The 23,995-nt window shown below is 42.2% G+C and overlaps 1 protein-coding gene across 1 annotated transcript; it reads left to right on the top strand.

Annotated features, from left to right (window-relative positions):
- The first annotated feature begins 115 nt into the window (after positions 1–115).
- Positions 116–23,605, top strand: ttc9b (tetratricopeptide repeat domain 9B). Its single transcript, XM_020087902.2, has 3 exons — positions 116–1,817; positions 17,981–18,163; positions 18,731–23,605. The coding sequence occupies exons 1-3, from the start codon at positions 1,346–1,348 to the stop codon at positions 18,823–18,825; spliced, it is 750 nt and encodes a 249-aa protein (XP_019943461.1). The 5' UTR covers positions 116–1,345; the 3' UTR covers positions 18,826–23,605.
- Positions 23,606–23,995: the final 390 nt, after the last annotated feature.

The following is a 23,995-nucleotide window of genomic DNA, read 5'->3' on the forward strand; positions in this document are numbered from 1 at the left end:
AGCTTTTAAAGGGAAATGAAGCGGCGACCTGAGAGAATGGAGAGAAGAATTCATAATCAGTGAAGAAATGGTCATAGTGGTGGAAGGTAGAGTATATTTACTCAAGAACTGTATTTAAATACAAATATGATATACTTGTCTTTTCATGTGACTTTCATTTTTCTTCCCACTGTTTATCATTTCTAAGGGAGTTGTACTTTTAACTCCACCACAATTATTCAACATCTTCATTTAGCCTGCTTTACTTTAATAATCATTATGTACACTAAATAGCCAGTGAAGTGTTCACCATTTACTTCAATTGTATAGGATTTGTCTGCAACACTGTTTACCCCTAAAAACTCCAAAAGTGTGTCCAGAAAACACTTTTGGAGTTGACCCACCCTTCCGTCGGCATAGTGGTGAGTAGATGAGTGCACTTTCTAAACGGTGTAATTGACGCTCTGTCCTCACGAGGACGCCCTCTCTCTCCTCCTGCTCTTGTCCCTGCAGCCTCCTGCTGTCCGCCTCCATCCTCAGCTAAAGACCTCCTCAACTCATCTGAAGTCTGTAATGTGAACACCAGCTGAAGTCAGAGCTGAATCACAGCCTGAAAAAGTCCGATTCTTTTTTTTAATGTCGCGATGAGGACTGACTTACAAAGAGCGGGAGTGACGTCATCTCTCACAGGCCTGAGGTTATTCAGTGAAGCTGCAGCTATGTTTTAAAATGTAGTGACCGAAGGGAACTATATTGCTGACGTCAGGGAGAAATCTGTTTTATAGACTAATACATGTGCAAATCTTTGTATTTATGTGAACAAAAGTACAACTTGTAATCCACCTGTTTGTTTACTTTTAATGGATTAAGGAATGACGTGGTTTCCAGTTGTTTCCTGACATTCCTGCGTGTGTGTGATTTGTCGTGTTTTTGCGATTTTAAAATCTGGACTGCAGCAACGCCTCACGACTTCTCTTTTCTTTCCCACAATGCTTTGCAGTCAGGGGGGGCTATGTGTGTGGTGCTGATGCTGCGCGTGCCTCGGAGGCTGCCGCTGCCATAGAAATCCACCCAGCATCCCTCCGCGAGACGAGCAGCGCGAGCAGTCTGTTTCTTCCTCCTCCTCCTCCTCCTCCTCCTCTGCTGCTTGTGATGATGAGGAGACTCAGCATGTTTCTGTCCGCTCCTCAAACCTTGTTTACCTGTTTATAACCACTAATATCCCTCACTTTTATTTTATAGTCGTTCTTAAAGCACGGGCTTCGGACCGGAGATCTTCCCGGAGCCGTTTTCTCGAGGCTCGTCGTCTACCCGGTGCCGCCGCTGCCTGCCCCGCCGTGCTCGCCGCTCCGTCCCTCCATCCTTTATGCACAGCACGCTGCTCCGGTCCTCCCCGACGAAACACACCTTCGTGCCCGAGCACCATGGTCCACTCCAGGCGCTTTCACTGAGAGACATGGAGGCGAAGCAGCACCAGATAAAGAGCCTGAAGAGCTACCCGGAGACCGGCGGCCGGAGCCTGGCAGCAGCCGCCGCGGGGGGAGACGGAGCAGGCGGCGCTGGGCACCGAGCCGGCTCGGCTGAGATGGAGATGGAGGCGAAGATCCAGAAAGCCATCGACTTCAAGGTGGAGGGTCACCGCTGCTACAAGGAGAAGAAATTCCGGGAGGCGATAGGCAAGTACCACCGGGCGCTGCTGCAGCTGAAGGGGGTGCACGTCGTGGACGGGACGACGTGCTCCGAGGTCAACCTGCTGAGCCAAGCCGCCGCCAAGCTGACCGAGGAGCAGCGGAGAGCCGTGGAGAGCACCGAGATCGAGTGCTACGACAGCTTGACAGGTGAGCCGCATACTCGGTGTGCACCCCCACCATAAACACCCACACCTCTGGAGCCCTGGTGCTGCTGACACGGTTCGTTCCGGTTCGCCGGGCTCACGGTAGACCGTTCCTGCAGGTGCTAGAGCTCAGAGGCAGGTGGAACAACAATCTGCAAGAGACGTAGAGATAGATCTGCAGATTTCATGAGGGGAGACATTGCACTGACCACATTAGAGCATCATGTAGCCTATAGTGAGGCCAGACATGAGAGAAATGTCACAAATGAAATGAGCACATCTTGTTTTTGCCATGCCTATTCCAGGCTCTCCCACAGCCTCTCATTGGGTTTCTTCAATGCACACATTTCCAGTCATTTACTGATTCTTTCAAGTGAAAGCTTTGCCCACTGCTGTGCAAGTTTGAGACTAAGATAATACATAACAAAAATAAACTAAGGGACAAAAGAGTCATGAAATGTGAAATAAATAAATTTTCATTATGTCTGAGCCAAGACTGTTGTGTGTTGTAACGTCAGCAGCCAAAAAGGGTGATGTAAGGTTCTGTCTGCTGGCCCCACTCTGCAGATACTTTGTGTTAGAAAAGACTGACTGCCGTAAACAATTTTTTTGCTGGGGATAGATTTGTGCTCAATCTTTAATTGTGAAGAGCAAATCACCACAATTAATCACAAAAACATCATGTTTTATCTGACCAACTAAAGATTTTAAATTGATAAAACAAACTGAACAAATGAATAAAGCTATAAAACCACATGGTTGCATTTGTGCTTGAAACATTGTGGAAAGGGTTGAATGACTTATCGAGTAATCAACCAATAGTTTAAAAGGACCACCAAAATCATCAAGTGTCCTATTATTGCCTCAAATTCTTTCTATTTGTCAATAAACTGTAACGCTGCAGCTAATACAAACAGTATTTATCATTTCCACTAGGTTGGACAATTATTTTTTTCAATCGATTTGGTGCTCAGTGTCAATTAGGTGGAAAAATCTTTATTCTCCTGAAGCCCAAGTTTACAACAGCTTGTTCTATCTATCAGAAACACAAAGATGTTGTGTTCACTGTCACACAAAATAGGGCGAAATAGCAAATAAGTCAATTTCTATATTTAAAAAAGACATGATTAGTAAGTCCTAAGACTTGTCGCCAATTAGTTTCTGTCACTCAGCTCAACAATGAATCAGTCATTTATGCAAGCTGATTGGTTTCTGGGTGTCAGGGGAAATAATGAGCCAGGGGCCCAACAACATCTTCCGAGGTCAAGGATGAACATTTCTATTTATTATGTCATGACACAGGGTTGAGGTAATAAGACCTGCTGTTTATCTTAGATATGCACCACATTCACGTACTGTTCATTAAGATGGGAAGTAAAGCTTCATTTTCACTTAACATCACAAGTATTTCAGAGTAATCAGAGAGAAATTTATAATTATCACATTTATACCACAAAAATGTATTTACTGTAGTAATAAAAACAGACATTATTGTTTAAGTTATTGTAAAACTGATAAATATTTATGGTCTTTACTCAGCTGTAAAATCTTATGGTCATAGCATGAGCTCAGATTGTGATGTATGTTTACATCCAGAGGAGGAACATGATGATGATGATGATGATGATGTATGGTGCATGCAGGCACTACAGTAGTTATGTCACACAGCTACCTATGTGAACTCTGAGATTTTTGGGTTACGAGTGTGGCACGATGGGGGCAGTAGTGATGTTGTGTCTTGCTGAAGGGCCAGGCGCTGCACTGAAGGTCGACTCGTTCTGTGCAGCATTTCTGAGCCTGTCTGGAGCCTGCAGGGAGGCCACTGTGGCGTGTAGAAAAGATGGGGGAGGGAAGGCAAAAAATTGGGGGAAGGGGGAGTGAAATAAGGGAGAAAGAAGGGGGGAAGTAGGGAAGGAAGAGGAAGGAGGGAGCAGATATGGTAAAAAAGAAAAAAAAATTCAGGAGCAGAGAAATAAGTCAGATTGGTATTAGGGGAAAAACCAGTATGGAGGAGAAGCAGTGGAAAGCAGCAGAGGGGGGAGGAGGGGGAGTAAGGGACCGCTAGCACGCGACAGGGGGCCATATTTACCATGGCAACCATGACTGGGCCTTTTCCCTGCTGTTGTATTAATACTGCTCATACCCGCCGCTCGCTGCTGCTTCCAGCAAGAGCGTGTGCACATGCGCACTCACACACATGTACACACACAAAGAAACCTCTCTTAAACCTGACTCTTCAGTGACTGTGCTCACATGGACGACGGTGTTACGTGAGCCTTTACTCCTGTTGCTAGCATCATTCAAAACAACGTCAGCAATTTCAGTGAACACACGAGCAAACAATAGGTCCGTCTGTCTCTGACCCTGAAAATGTGTATCACAAATATATAGTTTTGTTTTTCATTTCAGCGTCTAAAATCAAAATGACTCACACAACACAAACTGCACATTTATTGGAGACCATTATGGATTAATGTACATTTGGAGTATTTGTACTCCACCAATACTGGCACGGTACACATTCTAAATAGAATTTGTTCTTGCAGCATTATGTCAATGACAAAAATATAGAAAGCCTTTCTAACTTGGCAGACTCAACTTAGTCTTCAGGTTGTTGTTGTTCAGGTAACCATGTTGTAACAAAACTAATTAAAAGATATTTTAGTTCACATCTTTTGAGCCCAAATGAATAATACAAATTAAACTTGGCCTAAATCCCAAATATTTGAGAGAATACAGCACAAAGTACAGTAAACTAAAAGAACAAAACAAAATCCAATCAGTATCAGATTGACTGATTGATGGATAAGAATCTAAGCTAGTAAATTCCCAAATCTTTACCACAGCTTTGAATTTCTGCGGAGAATTCTAGCAATTAGTTCTACCAAAGCACAAAAAACCCTTTGACTCACTGTGATAGATAAACTGTTGTGTTTTACCTTCATACTTAAGTATATATACAGTATATAACCAGGTAGTCTAATTAGATCAAGGTCTTTTCAACAAAAGACAAATAAAAGCATCATAATATTCTGTATTTACAGTTCATACAGTAAATGATGCTGTGATAATCTCCCATTCCATCTCTCCATATCTTAATTAGTTTTGCTTAATCCCCTCCCCCTCCTAATAGACATTTTATATCATATTCAAAGTCTTGTCTTGAAGACAGTTTTCATTAATTACCTAAAATCCGAGTCACTGACCTAATGGCCGTTAATATTTAAAGAAAGATTTTAGATGATCATGTTAGGTGTGTTGTGATCCGGCTGCAGGTCTTTGTTGTGCAGCTCCACCTGGTCACCCAGGGATCTGCTGGGCAGACGTTTGGGCACCGTGGTTATGAGTGAGGAGCGGAGGTTTGATTGGTCGGTTGTCTGTGGCTCTGATGTATGTTGGGAGAGCAACAAGCAGCATCACAGACACTTGTGAGAGTAAGTGTGTGTGCGTCTTTCTTTTCATACCCCTTGTTGATTGAGCATTGTGTGTTTGCACTTGAGTGTTTTCTTATCGTCTTGACTGTGTTGTGATGATGAAGCTTTTTCATTTGTTTGCTTTGTAGTGGGCGACATAATACATGCATTTATAATTACTTTACTTAAATACAACTTTGAGGTAATTGCACTTGAATATTTCATAACAAAACACATGATAATATATGTAATACACCTTTGGCTTTAACTACAGTGGCAACATTCCAAATAGATATTTATCAATTTCAAGCTAAAATATGAAACAAATTTTAGAATCTTGTGTTTTTCTTATGTTTGTCATCCATGATAATAAACTTGGGCTGTGGCAAATTATTACTGGCATGTTTCAGTATTCTCTGAGATTTTATTGACAAAATTGATAAACAATAATTTAAGAAAGTTGGCAAATTCAGGAAATGTACATTGCAGTCCCAGATTAAACTATAGCATCTACCAGCAACTACCTCAGTAGTAAAACAAACTTACGCTTAATGATCCATTAATGTTTTGTATTATGTTTAGACTCACTATTTCCATTTTTCTTCATTATGTGCTCATTAAATACATTTTGCTGAGAGTATGTTTATATTAACATTGATTATGCAGGACTTACGCTAGATTCACTTCTTTTGTTTATGTCTTGTGTCGGTTACAGCAACTTTTAAAATGTGGAGGGGCATTTTCGATGTAAGTGGAGAAGAAATTTGAAAGGAAGATACGAACAGAACAGAGAGAAAACATGTTTAAATGAAAATCACAAATGATGGAAACAGAGAAAATGTAAGTTTTTAATATAAAGTAGGGAAGTTAATAGAAGAATAAGTACTGGCACAAAGTAACATCACCTGAATGTGTCAAACGGTGAAACGATGGATGATGAACGTCCCATTTTGTGGCCTTGTTATGGAGACAGCCCTTCTCTGTGTCCCTGCAAGGCTTTATCTAAATGGGTTACACCACCACCACCACCTTCACGACTGACAGTGTTGTTGCAGCTCACTGTTTTGCAACATGTTGGCCAGAGGCAGACTCCCTGCCTGTCCGCCTCACCCATCCACCCACCTTCACCAGCACAAACGCAGAAATAACAGATGATACTGTGGTTTTTTGCTCTGCTCTTTTTCTTGATATTGATCGTGAGGCAGCACTTTGGACAACAGCAGCAGCACTTTTCTAAAACTGCACATTCAGACAGATTTCATACTAAGCAGTTTAGAAGCTGTACAGTGTACAGGGAATAAAAAAAGGGAGCGGGACCTTGTGATTCCGCTCATTTTGATCTTTGCTTGAAATCTCACTTTGTTCCCCCTGACTCGCTCGGTCTGTGAATGAGTCATAAGTCGTGGCCTTGGGAGAGACACAGCAGGAGGGGATGAGTGCTACTGTTTGTTTCGTAACACCATCCACCTTTTTATTCAGCAGCTCCACTCTCCATACTGATGCTGATGATCCAGCAATTTCCACCCACTCATGGCTGTGACCAAATTTGTTAAAGGCTCAGTTTGTAGAATTTAGTGACATCTATTGGTGAAGTTGCATGTTGCATATATATATATATTCTGATATATAGTTTTTGAGATTAAATTAACTGTCATGTTACAGAAGATAATCTGTTGCTGACCTACCTTACACACAAACTCATGATTTAACCAGTGAGAACGATCAGATTTCATTTCTGCCAATGTGCTTATTTGCAATCACAGGAAAGAAGTGAATATATCTTCATATATATCTGAATATATCTTCTATCTTGGTTGAAGTGTTGCATTTAATAGCAAATGGTTCGGGGTAAAATAACAGTTCACTCTATTTAGATTTTGTTGTTTTACTATGTTCACCAGTTCACTGTGTCTGTGCGATGAGAGCAGTCAGTGATATTTCCAAAACAAACACCTGAAAAAGACTAAAATGCACTTAAGAGCTGATCAGAACTGCAGTCAGGCGGCCATTGGACCCCTAACCCTGCCTGTAACCCTAACCCTATTTTCACTTACCTTGTATCCTGCCAGGAGGTGAAAGGATCCTGCCATTTAACCTAGGAGATACTTGTAAATGTTCTGCATTTATATAGCGTTATCTTGATGACCACTCAAAGCACTTTACAGTACAGCCACTCACACACACATTCATACAGTGCACCTATGGGCAGCACTTTTTCTAAGAGAACAGCACGATCACCAGGGTCAAGACAATATCCAGACCTTATCCTAACCCTTACCCCAACCCATTCAATTTACAAATGAAATCATTAATTTGGAATCTGATGCCAATGCAGATAAGAGAAGTAAATACTAATTGTTCTTTTACTGGTCAGCTGAAGAAATGGCATATCCATAATCAGATATGTGCACATTAGACTTCTGACTGCCCACTGACGTTTGCTGCGTGTCTGCTCTTTGTCTTTGTTGGTTTTGACTTGCTGTGCTTTGTCTCATATGTTGTGTTGTTACTTATTGTAACATGCATTGTACCTATCTGATATGAGTGTCTATATATTGCTTGGATCGGTTGCCTATAGCAAGTCAGGGACAACAGGTGAATATAAGCCTGTTGAGCTAACTCTTTACATGTGATTTTGCTGTTGATTAATGAGCATTGTCCCTTTCAAATAAATGAAAAGGAAATTTGTTACCTAACCCCTGGGGACTCTACATATAAAATTGTCAAATAATAGTCTGTGCCTGCGCCTACTCAACACCTACGGGTGTTTCAACCTCACTCTAGTAGCTTACATGATGTATAACAAGATCGAATTGTTTCCTTACCTGTTTAGTGACTTGATTTTGCCCTGATTGCAGCAACAAAATCATTATGACCCATCTCTCCAGAGTTATTAAAAAATCACATCATTTCAAGTTGCCTCATATTGTCACGTAAATGTGTTTATGTCCTGACACGAGTCCTGTATTGAGAGTCTCAGCGACATCTGACCGAGGCCATCAATGAAGTTATGAACCGTGACATACGATTACCGGCTCTAAATGGACATTTAAAGAGCCTGCTGCTGACATCAACATCTGTTACCAATGGTAAAAGTCCTTCCTCTGTCACAGAACCATCATAACATTTACCACATCACAGCCTTAAAGCCCAGTCTTGCTTCAGATAGAAGCTGCTGAGCCTGCGTCAGTGCAACACCAGAGGCGGAGCGATTTCACCAGTCCTCACTTACCCAATCCTGGTGAACAATCACTCACAAAACAGAAAAAAATCCTTTTCATCTCCTGCCAGCGCCTTCACCAGGGAACATGGTGGAGCGCATGAGATAGAGGAAGAAGGGCAGTGAGGGGAGGAAAGGAGATGGGCAGAAGAATAGATATAAGATAGAGGGGTTACGACCAGGAGAAGGCAGGGTTTAATAAGCAGCTGGGAAAGGAAGTTGGTTTTTCTGTAAGAAATGCACTGAGCTTTGTAGGAAAAAGAGATGCCATGTGAGGATGAGACGGAGGGAGGATAGGGGGGAGGTTCGTTTTTTTTACCTCCCCCTCTGTGCGTGCACGTCTGCTATTGGTGGCGTGAAAACGTTGTGTGCCAGAGCTGCAGATGGCGTGGTGTTGCTGTTGGGGGTACGACCAGCACTCCCTCTACTGTACCACTCACACTGTACTGTCCTCCCAATACCAGCCCTCTGAATAACCTCACAGCCAAGAGAGAGGGAGAGGTCTGGAGGATGGGGGAAGGGGTGAGTCACTAGAAAAGATGCAGAGGCTGAAATGGGGGGAGGGAGTAAAATCAAGGCAGCGAGAGAAACCGGACAGAACTCTTAAATATGAGGGGATTATACGACAGAGGAGGGAGGGTACGGCTGTAAAGGAGAGTGACAAGGAGGGAATGAGAGGAGGAAAATGCTGTTTAAGGGAGGGCTCTCAGAGCTGCATTTGTAGTTTTCTTTTCATTGTGGAGGAGACAATGCTGAGAAATCCAATCCAGACCAAACTGATTTATATCACAGCCCTGACAGGCCCAGATGACTCCTGTCAAAACAGTAAATAAGATTCAGTCATCTGCAGGAAGAAAGGGAGGAGAGGAGACAGACAGGGAGCCAGGGAGAGGTGGAGAGGGAGAGCTTTAAGCTAAAGGCTGATGTCAGGTGGCTATAATATAATGACCACGCTAACGTGTTTTAGCAGGTTCACTATTTGATATGTTCACTGAAGTAGTTTATGTTAACATGCTAACAAACTAAAAGTTTCACCTAAATATAGTTCAGTTTATTTGTACAAGATATCAGGATAAATGAGACCACAAGATACAAAATTCAAGTTGTCTGACTTCAAATAACAAATAAAATATCAAATAACATCTTTTTTTGAAAGAGTTGTTCTAAAGAATTTCTGAACTTAAAAATCAATTAAACTGCTAAGATACCAAACCAGGTTAATACCTGTGGATGTGGACTGACTGTAAATAATGAATAAACTGAAAGTTGCCTTCAAGACTTTTTTCAAGTCTGCAGTTGAAAGACGAGAGAATACTGAGACAGATACCCTTAGAGAGAGCGAGAGAAAAAGTATGATGGAGAAATGCAGAAAAGTCATCCTCTATAAGCCAGATCAGTAATGAGAATTTGCTAAAGCTATTTGGGCATATCTAACGCCGCGCGCTCCAGCGGACAGAGCCTAGTAAATCAATTGGCTATTTATATTTATCCCTACAGCTCCGTGCTGATAAAAAGGGCATGTTGGTCGCTATTTTGAGCTTCCTTTCCCTTAGTCAGCCTGACACTGAATGCTCCATTACATGTCCTGGCCAGGGTTGAAGGTGAAAACTCATCCCTGTATGTGACGAAAACGTAGATTAAGATTAAGAAGAGCCTGTTTTGCTGAGCCACCTCCGAGGGTGAAACTCAGTCAAGAAGATTAAATTATGAAGCAAGAGTTCCATTTTTTCGAATCTAAAGTGATAATTGAAATGCTAAATTGTATTTTAACAATGGATTAAATTAATACTTGTATATAAAAAGTGTCACATTAATGTTAATGTCATGTATTAATTGTATAAATTTAATGTTACAATGTACTTAGACAAAGATATGGTGTCTTTGCCTGCCTCAATTATTCATCTCATCATTTAGATAGATAGATAGATTACTTTAGATAGATTTACAAGTCATGTTCATATGTCAGGATATATATATATATATATATATATATATATATATATATATATATATTGCTTTGTTGTATTGAATAAGCTCTGGTCCATGTTCTCTGCTGCTGGATGCTCTCCATACTGTGTGTTCTTCAGCTTTCCGAATTTTCTAAATATGACTGGCTGCCAACACATGGCTGTGACAGTTTAAGAGATGAGGAAATCTCATTCTTTAGCCATTCATTTGTTTGAGGTAGTTAGTGGGGAGCTCTTCTAGCTCGCAGATTAAGGCTGACTCCATGAAATTCTCAGCCAAACTATTTGGCAGCACTTACTGTTGACCCGTCCAAACACTCCCATCTATCTTATCGCTGCTATAATGCACAGAGCATGTTCATCAAATCAACTGTACATACAGTAGATTACCCAGAGACAGAAGTGGATCAATATTAGCAAACAGCCTGAATTTTACTTGACAATATTTGACTTTAGCGTGTGTGGTTAGGTTTTAAAAGCAATGTGTTTGACAGCAGCAGGGGACAGAAGCCAATGATCTGCTGAGCTGAAGGCACGAGTCTGCCCAGTGTCCACAGTTGACATCCCCAATCAAATAATGGCCTAGCTAAGGGCCACAACAAAATTATATCCCTGTCAAGGAGTTCAAGTGCAGATATAACCTTGATAGAAGTCCCTCTTAGGTTTTATTAAACTGCACTTAAATACTATTTGAATGTCTGTTTTTACTCAGGAGAATTAGGTAATAGTACTGGTTCCTCATTTGTCCCTCAGGCTCTTAAGGATATAAAATAAATCATCAGTTGTAATAATATAATCATAACATTGTGAACTGCTCTTCATTTCGTTAGAGTTCTAAAGAAAACCCCACAAAGGCCCAAATACAGGCTTACTGTATATTACAGAAGAGAGGAAATTGCTCTGCCCAAGTTCTTGAAACTGTGAAGTGCAAGGGAGAGCAATAAATGATTTCATCTTCGGCAAAGTCGTTGAGGAGATAGCTTCCTCACTTGTATAAATATTTAAGTAGATGAGCATTAATCCTGAATCAGCGACTATTTTAGGAGAGCAGATCAGTGCAGGAGGGTGGAAATTGAGAGAGGAAGGTATAAGATGGGCACAGCCAGGACCTTTGTGATGCATGAGGACAAGGGTGTGTGGTAAAAGATGGAAACACTCAGCATGCTGTCTGACTGAAGACCGTACAGTAAATAATAACTATAAAAGAATAAATGGACTGAATATATATAGAGTGTAAATTGCTTTGGATCGTTGCTAAAACTAGAAAACGTCTTAGCAACGATCCAAAGCAATTAACACTACAAGTTGGATTCATCTATTCACATGTACAGCACTTCTGTGGGCTATATCACTCACACTGCCAGTACAGGCAAGAGGCAATACCAGGCATTGAACCATCAACCTTCTAGTTAGTGTACACCCTGCTCTACCTCCTGAGCCACAACTGAACACTGGATAATCCCAGAGATTATAAATAGTCTATGGGTAATCCATACGAACCAGCAGTTTCCAGGCATGACCAGTGGAGTCGGGGGGGTTACAGGGGTGACAAGATGAAGGCTGTGAGGTTAAATAAGCAACACATAGGGAGGAATAGAATCAGTAGTTTCATTTGGAAAAATATGCTAATTCACTTTCTGCCTGAGAGGATAGGTAATACTTTAATTCAAGTGAAGCTACAGTCAGCAGCCAACAAGCTAACGGGAAACCATTAGTCTCACTCTGTCTGATGGAAATAAAAAATGCCTCCCAGCAAAGTTCATCATTAACAAACATCCCCAATGTAAACTTAACATGCCATTTTTGCACTTTGGGTTTTGTGTTGATTAAACCAACAACATGTTGTATGTTAGTTATTTAGCCTGAGATGTGTGAGGTGGATCTCACTATCTTGTCCCGGTGCTTTGGTTTTCCCTCAGAGGAGATGCACATAGTCAAACATGAGCAATGAGAGTGAGTAATTATGAGGGTTTTCTAACATCATATGGAGCTTAGTCTTCTCCCCCTGTGACACAATGGAAGAGCTCCTCTGGACGAAATGAGCTTTTTATTACCGCTGTGTCATAATAAATTACAGTTGAATGAGTATTTCCTCTAAGAAAGAAGAGCACATTTTATATTTCCTATGTCACATATTTGGTGATGTAAGATAACAAACTTGTCCACTCATCCTCTCCTGCCTCCTGAAACAGATAAAATACGATAACATCTTTATGACAAACTTTACTGATGCCAGAAGAGGAAATTTAAAACCTGAATGCGGTGTCATCATTAAAGCCTCTATGAAATTAAGATACAAGCAAGACAAATGGTGCAAGGGTGAGACGATAAAAGTGGATTTACAGTTGAAACAAAGCGGCTGAGAATGCAGGTGGTGGCTGGTGAAGGTAGTGTGAATGCTGTGTCATGTTAGTGGAGACAAGCCCCTTTGATTATAGCAAACTGTAAAAGTAAAGTGAAAGGCATTCACAAAAAGCGCTTTGGGTGGCCCTAGTCTTAGTGGGACCGGAGAGGCCCGAGAGCTGTGACGTCAGCAGGTTTGGATCCGATTTTGCTCCGAGATGTGTGATGGGATTTCACCATGTTTCATTCTGTGTCTGTAAAGAAGTCTGTTGCAGGAGAATGACATCTGTAGAGTAGAGACAGGAGATACGGGGAAAGCTGAGAGGAGGGCAGGGCGGCCTGTGCTCAGAAGATAAAGTCTGGGAAGAAACGGAGGACGCGTGTCATAGATGGATGCTGTTGTAGGGACGTGTGAGGAGTGTGAGTCTCGTGTTTGAGCATGAGTGAGAGCGATGGGACTCTCCATCTGCCATTATCTGCCTGCAGAACTAATTACAAGGTGATGGACAGCAGACTAATCACCAGCGTCACGAGTGGCTTTAAATTAGCCGGATCATGGCGTTGCACCTGATGTGAAGACAGGGGATGGTCATGGGTCCAGAGGGGAGATAATGATGTAGGGAAAGAAATAGACTCCAGGGTGAAAAAAAGATGCAGCATGGAAGATTAGAAAAAGAGGAAAGAGTATTTTCACACTTCCCCTGCTCGCTGTCTGCTTCTTCCCCTTAGTTTTGACTTCTCTTGTCATCGTCACCTCAGAAATTCAGTTTTCCTCGGCTGTTCCTGCATTTTATTTTGTCAGTGTCGTCTCCGTCTCTGTCCTCCCTTGCCCCCGGCCTCTCTTTCCTTCCTCCCTTTTATTCCTCATAGTCTGCTAAATGAAAGCAAGTCTCTGTGCAGGCTCTGTTCTTTCAGACATGATGCTTCAGGCAAACCAGTGGGGTTCCTGAGCATGTGTTAACCACTCCCATTCTCCGCACCTCTGATTCCACATTCAAGTCGACTGAGACGCGCACACACATGAACACACACTCACACTTGACAGCTGCCTTTGCACCTGTTGGGCTTTCTTAGAAATTCAAATTCATTCTCAGATACATACTCTCTGCTCTGATTTTTCCGGTTTCCTGATTTTTCTCTGCATCGGCCCCTTCTTGAAAACCCATGACACTGACACTAAATGGGCGCACGCACAAAGCCAATGTCGCAGCATCATAAAGGCCCCAGATTATACTTCTGTGCCCGTCCTCAGACGAAGGCCAATCAGACACATCTATCCCCACTTTGTGTCCTTTGTGCAGTTTCACATCTCATTAGTCGTGCTCTCTCATCTCACATGTTCATGGAAAAGCTGTGGGACTACTGCATCTTTAATCAAAACAAAAATCAGTTTCAAAGTGGAATTACATTTCATAGAGAGATTCAGGGTCGGATCAGAAGCCCAGCAACTGGCAGGGTTTCAGAAAAACTGATCGTGGACACACAAAATGGATGTGACGGCCTGTGTCCTTAATTATCATTATTTGTCCAAAAGTCATTAAAATAGAGTAAAAACATCCATTATAATTAACCAGAGTCCAAGTTTCTTCTAAAACAAAATCCTCATATTGAAAATGAGGAGTCAATTCATGTTTAGCAGTTTTTGCTTGAAGAATGACTGAAAATATTATTCAATTACCAAGATTAATTTTCTGAGGATTAACCGATCAGTTCGTACAGTCAACGACAGCACTGATATTGGACTATTTTGCGAAAAACCTAGAATTACATTCAATGTAAAATACTAATGTATTAATTCTGTTTTCATGGTGGTTTGGTTACAGTTAGAAAAGATTGTAGTTAAAACAAACACACTTTGATGAGATCACAGTTGCTTCACAGTTAAATAAAAACCAGAACATTAATGAGAGATCTGTCCCCATGACAATCTGCTGTACTACATTACCCATCCACCACATTCTCAGTTGTACTGTCTGTCTCTTTGCACAGAAGACACGTTAGTACTTCCTGTGCTGGAACTGAACATTGACACTGGCTGGAGCTCTACAGCAGAATGGACAACATAATTCCTGGTGATACGAAGCTGGTCCAAGCTATTTGTTATAGAAATCTAAGAGCACTTCAATGTTTGAGTCCCTGGCTGTGTCATATTCCAACATCCAGTTATGTTAAGATTTTCTTTTAAAGGTTAAACGTGGACTATTTGTAATTAAAGATTTTTTGTGAACAGTTGCAGTGAAGATTTGAAATTGACTGTAGTTCTGGTTAACACACAAATATCGCAAAAAAACCCTAACTGACTCTTTTCTCTGTTTTACTTATGTTAAACATTTCCCAAACCAGCTCCTGATCACTCTTTTAAGACAGGACACAAACAGAAACCCTGCCGCGTCCCTCAGTGAATGGGCCCCCACGGCTCCAGCGTTGTTTTTACTGTGCCTCTGTCTGTCTGTATCCTGGCCTGCTCTGATGATCCTGCCATTATCACACCCTTAATGCATCTCACCACACTCTACATTCCCTCTGGCGTGCCATCCATCTGCCTAATGGTCCAGCAGGGTGCGGCCGGCCAGTCATCACTTGTGCACGCTGCCTTTGTGTGCGTGTTTGTGTATATTTTGTGCAGTCACGCATCTTTTAAACATCACCTCAAATAAAGTTTCATGTTGTCCATTACCGATTCTGTGTTTGTATGTGTTGAGCATCTGTGCCTGGTTGAATCTTCCAACTCTAATTACCCCCACTTGTGTGTTTGCTGTCCCCTGCGTAACTGTGTTTGTGCCTTTGTCTGTGTCATCGATGACTGTGTATGCTGTGTATCATGTGTATCGCATGTCTGAGTCTCAGTGAACCGCGTCAGCCATTAGCCCGTTATGGACTGTAACTGAATCCTCTGAAAGCTCGGCTCATGTCTACTGCTGGAGGGCGATAATGGATGGGTGTGTGAGTGTGTGCGTGAGTGTGAGTTTTTGAGAGTGTGTGTGTGTGTGTGTGTGTGTGTGTGTGTGTGTGTGTGTGTGTGTGTGTGTGTGTGTGTGTGTGTGTGTGTGTGTGTGTGTGAAAACAAATAGACAAGTGGAGTCTGCAGAGAGGTGTGTAGAAGAGGTAGAGGGCATCCGAGGTGATTCCCAGCGTTCGGGGCTGAGCAGACTTACGATCACTAAAAACGTGAAATGACTTCGACCTCCCTGCTCTGTGCTGAGTCACCAGCTTCACAGAAAACAGTCACAGGCTTATTTTTGTTCTTACTATTACTATTATTCTAGATATTTACAGTTAGTATTGTTTTTCTTCTTTTACGATAAACAAGTTCATTCAAAAAAAGAGGGAGCTTTAAGCAATAATTTTTGTCTATTAGAATTAATTTACAGAGTTTGTGTGTCACAACCATCAACATTATCCAAATTTTCCTCACTAAATTAACCAAGAAGTCGTTTGGGCAACAGATTATATACGATTATATAGTTGTCAAACTTATTTAGGAGGAAAAACGGCAAATTATAAATGCATTACTCAAATAGTCCATTTATAAAACATCTATGTAAATAAAGTAGTGCAGGTATAGTCTGGCTAAACCATAACAGAATGAAATTATCTTTTAAATCTTTGCATTTTCATGATAATATTATTCATTTCCAGAGCCCCACTGCTTTTATAATCACATGCAAAGTCTCGAGGCAGTAACCCACCACACACACACACACACACACACACAAAACACACACACACATTTGCAACTTCGGCCACTAAATACCAAAGTACACTGATTGTTATTGAATTGGTTCGTCCCCTGATGTCCATGATGAATTATTCAGTGCTTTGCACTTGTGTAGTTGATAGGCAAGGTCTGGGTGTGTGAGAGAGAGAGCGGGAGAGAGAGAGAGAGCGGGAGAGAGAGAGAGAGAGAGTGGGTGGGAGAGAGAGACAAAGCTCCATTAGTCCTGCTCATCTGATTAAATTATTGGTCCTTAACCACTTCTCACTGCATTCACTTTTTGTCAAAGCTGTCCCTCTTCCTCAGCCTCACACACACACACACACACACACACACACACACACACTGGGGGTAGAGGACCACTCCAAACTACCACACCCCCTCTCCTCGCCCTACAGTCTTTCATAGCTGTCCTCCCCTTCACCCCTCATCCTCCCGTACACACTCATTCTCCACCCCCCTGCCCCCTCTCTCACTCCCCATTGCCATCTCTTACCCCTGACTCACTCTGCCTCCTAGCAAACGTTCCCTGACTCATGTTGATCATAATGCCGTCTGTGTGTCAAGGGCAGACGAGGAGGAGAGAGAGCTGGAGGACTGTGACAGGGAGGGAGTGGGATCAGAGAGAAAAGGGTTGGGGTGGGATTGGGTCGGCGTGCTGGAGGAGATATAACAGCGGAAGGGAAACTGTTTTTGATTTCTCTTTAGATAAATTAAGAACACTGGCAGGGAGCAAAGGAGTTACGGGGGGGATGAAGAGAAACAAGGTGGAGGCAAAACCTTGAGTGCTGTGATTGTCAGAGGATCAGATTGATCAGATATCTGAGACATTAGCAGGCTTTTAAAAGCTGTGTGTGTGCGCGTGTGTCGGTGTGGGTGTGTGTTCATCTCTGCATCCTCCTCTCCTGCCCTTCTTTTCCTCCATTGTCCTCTGCTGCCCTCAGCTCTTACAACACATCTGCCATGTCAGGAGGGTTATTCACTTTGTCACTCGCCAGCTCATTTTCTCCCCATTCTCATATTTTATCAAACAAGTTCAACAGCAGCGTGTAGAGACATTACTGCTGGCACAACTTTTTTTTGTCTTCTCTGTGGGACATTAGTGTTGTCTATTAATAGTCCGCTCACTGCCATCCTGAGGAACTACTGTGGAAGCTAAATTTCACGGTGGCTCTATTAAAAGACAGAATGAGAAGTCAGCAAATATTGTGTCTGTTTTTCGCTCACAGGATCTAGTTGTTGTTTAAACTTCACTTAAAGAGACTTGAGGTGTTTGTCTGTACAAAATTAGGGAAATATTTTAAATGAACCATCCATTCATTATACTGCTTAACCTCTTTTGGTCTCAAATTAACCAAACCCCACTCTGCATGTCTTTGGACTGTGGGAGGAAACCGCAGTACCCGGTAATATCCCACGCAGACGCAGGAAAGACATGCAACCTGTAAATAAACCATTAAAGTTTAGTCCTAGAAACAACTGACCTGTTCCCTCTCCTCCTCTCTGCAGCGTGTCTGTTGCAGTCCGAGCTGGTAAACTACGAGAGAGTGAAGGAGTACTGTCTGAAAGTGCTGAGCCACCAGAGAGACCACTTCAAGGCCATGTACCGAGCCGGCATCGCCTTCTATCACCTGGGTGACTACGAATGTGCCCTACGTTACCTGCGTGACGCCAAGAACCGCGAACCCACAGGTGAGGATATTTAAATACGGTCACATAAAAGAGAAAACATCTGAGAGTGCTCATAATATACAAACAAAACTGGGACCCACATTTAAATAACTCAAAAAGTCTGATTTCATTAAAACTCTTTATTTGGTATTTTCTGAAACGTTAATGGAGAAAAGTAAAATGACACTTTAACTTGTGTAAACCTGTGTCACATTTTAGCTCTGTCAAAACCATAGACTGGAAATAAAGCTGGATGATACCTCTCTTCATCTATCCACATGGACTGAAACCATCTTTGACGAAAAACGTATTTGACTTGTATTTTGGCTTTTTAGTTTTGTCTCATGCACTAACACAAAGGAGGTGGAGTATATGACCTCTACAGCAGCCAGCCACCAGGGGGTGATCAAGACATTTTGGCTTCATTTTTAGGGAGTCGTGATGTTTTTCCTCTTTAAGGTCTATGTTCATAACCTTTGTGCCTTTCTTTTTCTAACATGAAAGATGGTTTAATTTCGCTGCATTAGTAAATGACATTACATCAATCTCAATAAAAATCTTTTACTTTCTGCCTCACATCCATCGCAGACACCAACGTGCTTCGGTATATCCAGCTGACAGAGATGAAGATGAGCAAGAGCGGACAGCGGGATCGAGAGAGCGGCAAAGAGACCCAGGGCTAACCCTCGACCTTTTCACCCTCCTGACCCTCCCACCTCTGACCCTACGAACAGTCCCGGATCGACCCTCCCTCTCTCCGCCTCCTCAATCGACTCCTGACAGCAGCACAGCCCACAGACGGAAGAGAACGACCCAATCACCTGCCAGCGATTAAAGGAAGCGGGAGACATATCAAGAGCTGTCTGCGGCACATCTCCTTCATCGTCTCTTCCCTCCCCTTCTCCCTTTTTCTCCCTCAGGTGCTGTGGTTCCTATTCCCTTAGACGCAGACGGTCAAGCAAACGTAAAAAAAAAAATATCAACGAAAAAACAAAACAAGGAAAATGCTGTATTATACTCATTTGAAACAGTCATCGCGGTGGACTGAAAAGGGAGCTTCAACACATACGAATAATGGACATTTGCGTGATTTAGTAAATGTTTTAAAAACCTAAAATGCATTTTGTCTCTGCTCTCTTGCTCTTTTTCTCATGGCCTTCTCTCTCTCTCTCCTTATCTGGAAATTTTGAGGAGAAAATCAGGGTCGACCACACCGGGAGGAGGGCAGGAGTGTGTGTGGAGGCAGTTCGACACATGACGGGGGACAGTGAGGGGGTGTGTGTGACACATATCAAGACCATAGCCCAGTTTGATTGTACATCCTCTACCCCAACAGGGCTCCATCGGGCCCTTATACCCAGACTGTGGGACAGACTAGAAATCTTTCAATGAGTAGAGAAAGAGCCTTCCTCTGTGCTTAATATATCACTCTTATGTCTGACTTGTCTCTCTTGGATGCCATGTATCTCACTTTCTGGACTGTTGTTTCAATTCAAGGGCTAATTCAAGTGTTTGTAATCCGTCTCTAAGGTTTTTATCATTTGCTTTCAGTGTTCATCATACTCAGTAGTACCTAATTGGTAAGGTGTGCTATTGTGGAAACTGGTGTGTCTTGAATCTGTTGTCCCCTCCTGGGTCATGTGTCGTTGTTGATGTTGTTGAGACTCCCTCCCTCCTCCTTCCCCCCTCTTTTCTCTCGTCAATGATGTCACAATGGAAAATAGCCAATGGGATCGGTGTTCCATCAACCTGCCATTGGCTTAGATGGAGATCCACTCTTTTAACGGTTCACGGCAAGAAACACTTTCTTCTAAACCGAGGTCCGACCTTTTATCGCTAATACTGAAGCTTCCCAGACACCGACAACACGCCGAGGAGACTCTGGGCGGCGTTAGTGCAGGGAAACAATCACACGCTTCTGTCCCGACAGTCCCAACCTCCATCACGGAGCACTCAGCTTATAGTGCACTTCAACAAGAGTGGGCCATTTGAGATTTCTTCCTCTTTCAGTTTACTGTGTGTGGATAGATAAATTACCAGTGTTTGGAAACAGACAGACAGACGCAGTAACACACAAGCATTAGACACTATACCGATAATACGGTTTGTGGATATCCATGACTAGCAGATGATTTGCTGGCGCTTCTCTTGTAAATTTGTGAAGCTGAATCATTGATAATGCAGACATTGCTTTTCTATTAGCTTTACTTCGAGCTGAGCTCTGCCCGCCCTGTTCTGCTGTTGGACTGATACTTTGTGAAAGCATGACCTGAATTCCCCTTGTCTCTGATTCCACGAATCCCAATTTCCTCTTTCCCGTGTGCAAGCCCACCTCCTGCATGTAACGTTTGGCTCCAGGGAGTTACTTCAGATGTTAGGGAGGGGATTACATCTGCTCTATTGCTTTCTGACATGGCATGCTGCCACTAAGTGATGTGCTCATACACAGAAAGTGGTGACAAAGCAGTAGAATAAGGTATCTAGATATAACACATATATCTAAAAAAAAAGGAGGATATTTAATAAATTCAGGTCACCGTGAGAATAAATTCAAACAGAGCCGGAGGAGGAAATCAGAGAGAGTTGGAGTAAAAGATTTCCCCTCCTTACTTTTTTTCCAGTGACCTGCTGGGAGGGAAACAGAGACCTAAGTGTGTCAATGGGTCTCTGGAGAGACGGCACCATGTGTCGAAGAGACCTGCATGATACAGAATCGCTCCAGTGGAGGGAGAAGTAGGCCACTGTCAGCTGCAGTGGAGATACACAGAAGGGTTTAGAGCTTATTTATCATCATACACTATATGGCTAAAAGTATGTGAACATTAAACCCTCAGTGTATGTTAATGAACTTTATTTATATAGAGCTATTCTAGTTTTATCGACCACTCAAAGAGCTTTACAGTACAAGCCACATTCACACGCTGCCGGTAAATTGGGGTTCACTGTACTCTTCGGCATGTGGACTGGAGGAGCCAGGGATCGAACCCCGACCTCCTGGTTAGTGGACGAGCCCCTCGATGTGGTAGCTGAACATCTCATTACCCAAACTTCAATTCAGCCACTAGATCAGTTGTATGTTGGGCCCTGGATCCCAGTCGATATTCCAGTTCATCAAGGTTTTGGATGTGGTTGAGGTCAGGGCAGGTGGTTCCACACACGTACGATACATGATAGCACGCCGTTGTCTAAAACAGCGGCTCACAAACTTTTGGATTCCTTCTTTTATTACTGTTCCCACATTAATCATTGAGCTGTTATTGAATTCACGCCCTGGTTCCCCCCATTGTAATAGAATCTTGAGAATTTCTCTATATTGAGCAGTAAATTGTTATTGTGAATCATTACCATTTTAGAAATTATTGAGGGTAAATAGTTTATGAATATCATATTCTGATTTCAGATGCAAATAAAATGATGAGAGGAAATGTAGTGCAGTATATAGTACATTACAGTGATTTCAGACAAAGCCGTGGATATGTTCCCAGCAGACACAACAAAAAGAAAAGGTGTTACTCATGTCGGCACGGATGAATTTATTTCATTATATTTGTCGTGCAAACGAGGACGTCCACGTAGTTCTAGCCATAAAGTGTATCACCATTATAAAATGTAACTATTAATAATATAATAACTATATAAATCCTATTTCCTGCTTCATGGCTGTGAAGGAACATGATGATATTTTCTTAAAGGACAATTCTGGAAATAAAATGATTTACTTTCTTGCAGAGAGTTAGAATAAAAGGATTGATACCACTGTGTCTGTGGAGAGGATTGACTTTGCACAGCATAAAGACTGGAAACAAGTTGAGCTATTGCTTTGAGTTATCTTGCTGTTTTTGCTTGATAAAAAAATATATTTGTTGGACATTTCCCATTACAATAATAACCAATTATATAACAGAACTCAAGCCTCAGACGCAGGAGCCATCCTCTCTCCTGACGTGCCTCTGTTCTCTGACATCTCTCTGTGTCTCTCTCTGGACCTGCATGGTTTTCCCAGAGGAGATAAATCAACAAACAACAGAGAGGAGCGGCACCTGCAGGCTCCGTCTCCATGGCTGCCTGAGCTCAGTCTACTCACCCGATGGCTCCTCTGGGATAGGTCTCCTCCCGTGGTGCTCTCTCCATGGCACCAGTCCGCCATCTTGTTTCTGTCTCACTGTGCAAAGTCATTCTGGCTCGACGTGCGCCAACGAGCGTTCCAGAGATAACTATAGCTGAGCAGGTTCATCTCAGGCTGTTTGATTCATTTGATTCTGTTTGATTAATGGCAGAGGCGACTGAGCGGCAGGCTGTTATTGTGAGCGTAATCTGACAACTCGCTGTCTGTGCACATAGAGATAGAGACGCCCGATCTCTGCGTCAGTGTAGCTTTGAAAAAGAAACAAAAAGCACAACAAAAAAGAAACGGAAAAAAGTAGAACTACAGGCTGTGTTATTTTCTGCTTCTTTTTATGTTGATGTCATTTGAGGTGAATGTTTGTCAAATGTCAAAGTAGTTTTTTGTGAATATATGATACAATTGTACAAAAAATACAAGAAAAAAGCAACGTTTTATGGTTGTGAAAAGCTTTACTTTACTGAATTAATTTATCAGCGGAAAAGAAATTCAAGAGGTAGAAAAGAGAATTTTACCGCAGCTTTCTCCCACAGAGCTGCTTCGTGACTGTGTCTGTATTTGTTGGTATTTCTGTTGACGTCCCTTTTTGTTGAGGGATCCAAAATCAGCTCAGAGTACGTGCAATGCCCTTTGAACCTTCCCAACCCCGACCCACTACCCTTCCCCATCTGAATGACCTTTGACCCCCTAGCGTCTGTTTCTGCACAGTAAAAGACGCAGTAAAATGCAGGAGTGGACGAGAACTCTGAGGAACTGGTACCAGAGCGCAGAGCTGCTCCTCACAGCCGCTGGCCTCCATCCTGTTTGTTTCTGTGTTGATGGAGACAAAATATATATATATAATAAAAAAAAACATGAAGCTGGGGACGTCAAGGCTATGACCGCGCTTTAGTCTCGCCTCGCTCCCTATGAGGCCTTTCTTTTTTTTCCATTCAACATCCAAACATCCACCAGGTGTAATGACACTGGTTTTACTGAACTGCTAGCCCGGGAATGCACTATTGATTGGTAAATAAAGATTATGAATAAAGTTTCAAACAAACCGGAGAGTTGTTGTTGTTGTTGTTGTTGTTGTTGTTGTTGTTGTTGTGTGGTCACAACTTTACGTCATTTTAACCACGAGTTTCTCTGACGATTTTTCTCATCACACTCTTGATTGCAGCTTTTGCTTATGTGGAGAAGAAAAGTTTTTGATGGCTCCAGATGGAAGCTATAGATTTGATAAGAATAAAAAAATGGTTTGTGTGGAGTTGGAAAGAAGTGAATTGTGGGTAATGTAGGCGCCAGGTTTTGTTAATGAAGATGTACGTGTATAATTAAAATAAAAGATGTAATCTCCAGTTCTACTGTACCAATTTGAATATATGTTTCAACCCTCCACAGTGAGTCTGGGAAACTTTACTTTACTAAGTGAAGCTCCAAAAAAGCATCTTTCCTCCTCCATTTCCAAATCCATGTGCTCAGTTTTGTCATAAATGTAGAGTCAACAAACCCACACTGAGATAAGCAACAATAACTGACTTGACAAAGCTCACTGATCTTAACGGCATTACATTTTTCAATGTCTTTATCCGACATGGGTTCACCCTTGAATACTTTATTCATCAACTGTGTCACTTTTCTTTATGATATATTTAATGTCGGGGTCATTTTGAAACCATGAAACAATGAAATGATCTGACGGAGATTCATTGAGGGAGTGAAGGAAGTCAGTCTGTAGATCTGAGGAT

The sequence above is a fragment of the Paralichthys olivaceus genome, chromosome 11, assembly GCF_024713975.1.
Source record: "Paralichthys olivaceus isolate ysfri-2021 chromosome 11, ASM2471397v2, whole genome shotgun sequence".
NCBI lineage: Eukaryota > Metazoa > Chordata > Actinopteri > Pleuronectiformes > Paralichthyidae > Paralichthys > Paralichthys olivaceus.

Bases quoted from the DNA above. Each gene is read 5' to 3' on its own strand.
- ttc9b (XM_020087902.2), top strand. From the start codon at position 1,346: ATGCACAGCACGCTGCTCCGGTCCTCCCCGACGAAACACACCTTCGTG. The intron at 1,818-17,980 runs GTGAGCCGCATA...TCCTCTCTGCAG, and splicing joins GTGCTACGACAGCTTGACAG to CGTGTCTGTTGCAGTCCGAG. The intron at 18,164-18,730 runs GTGAGGATATTT...CATCCATCGCAG, and splicing joins CAAGAACCGCGAACCCACAG to ACACCAACGTGCTTCGGTAT.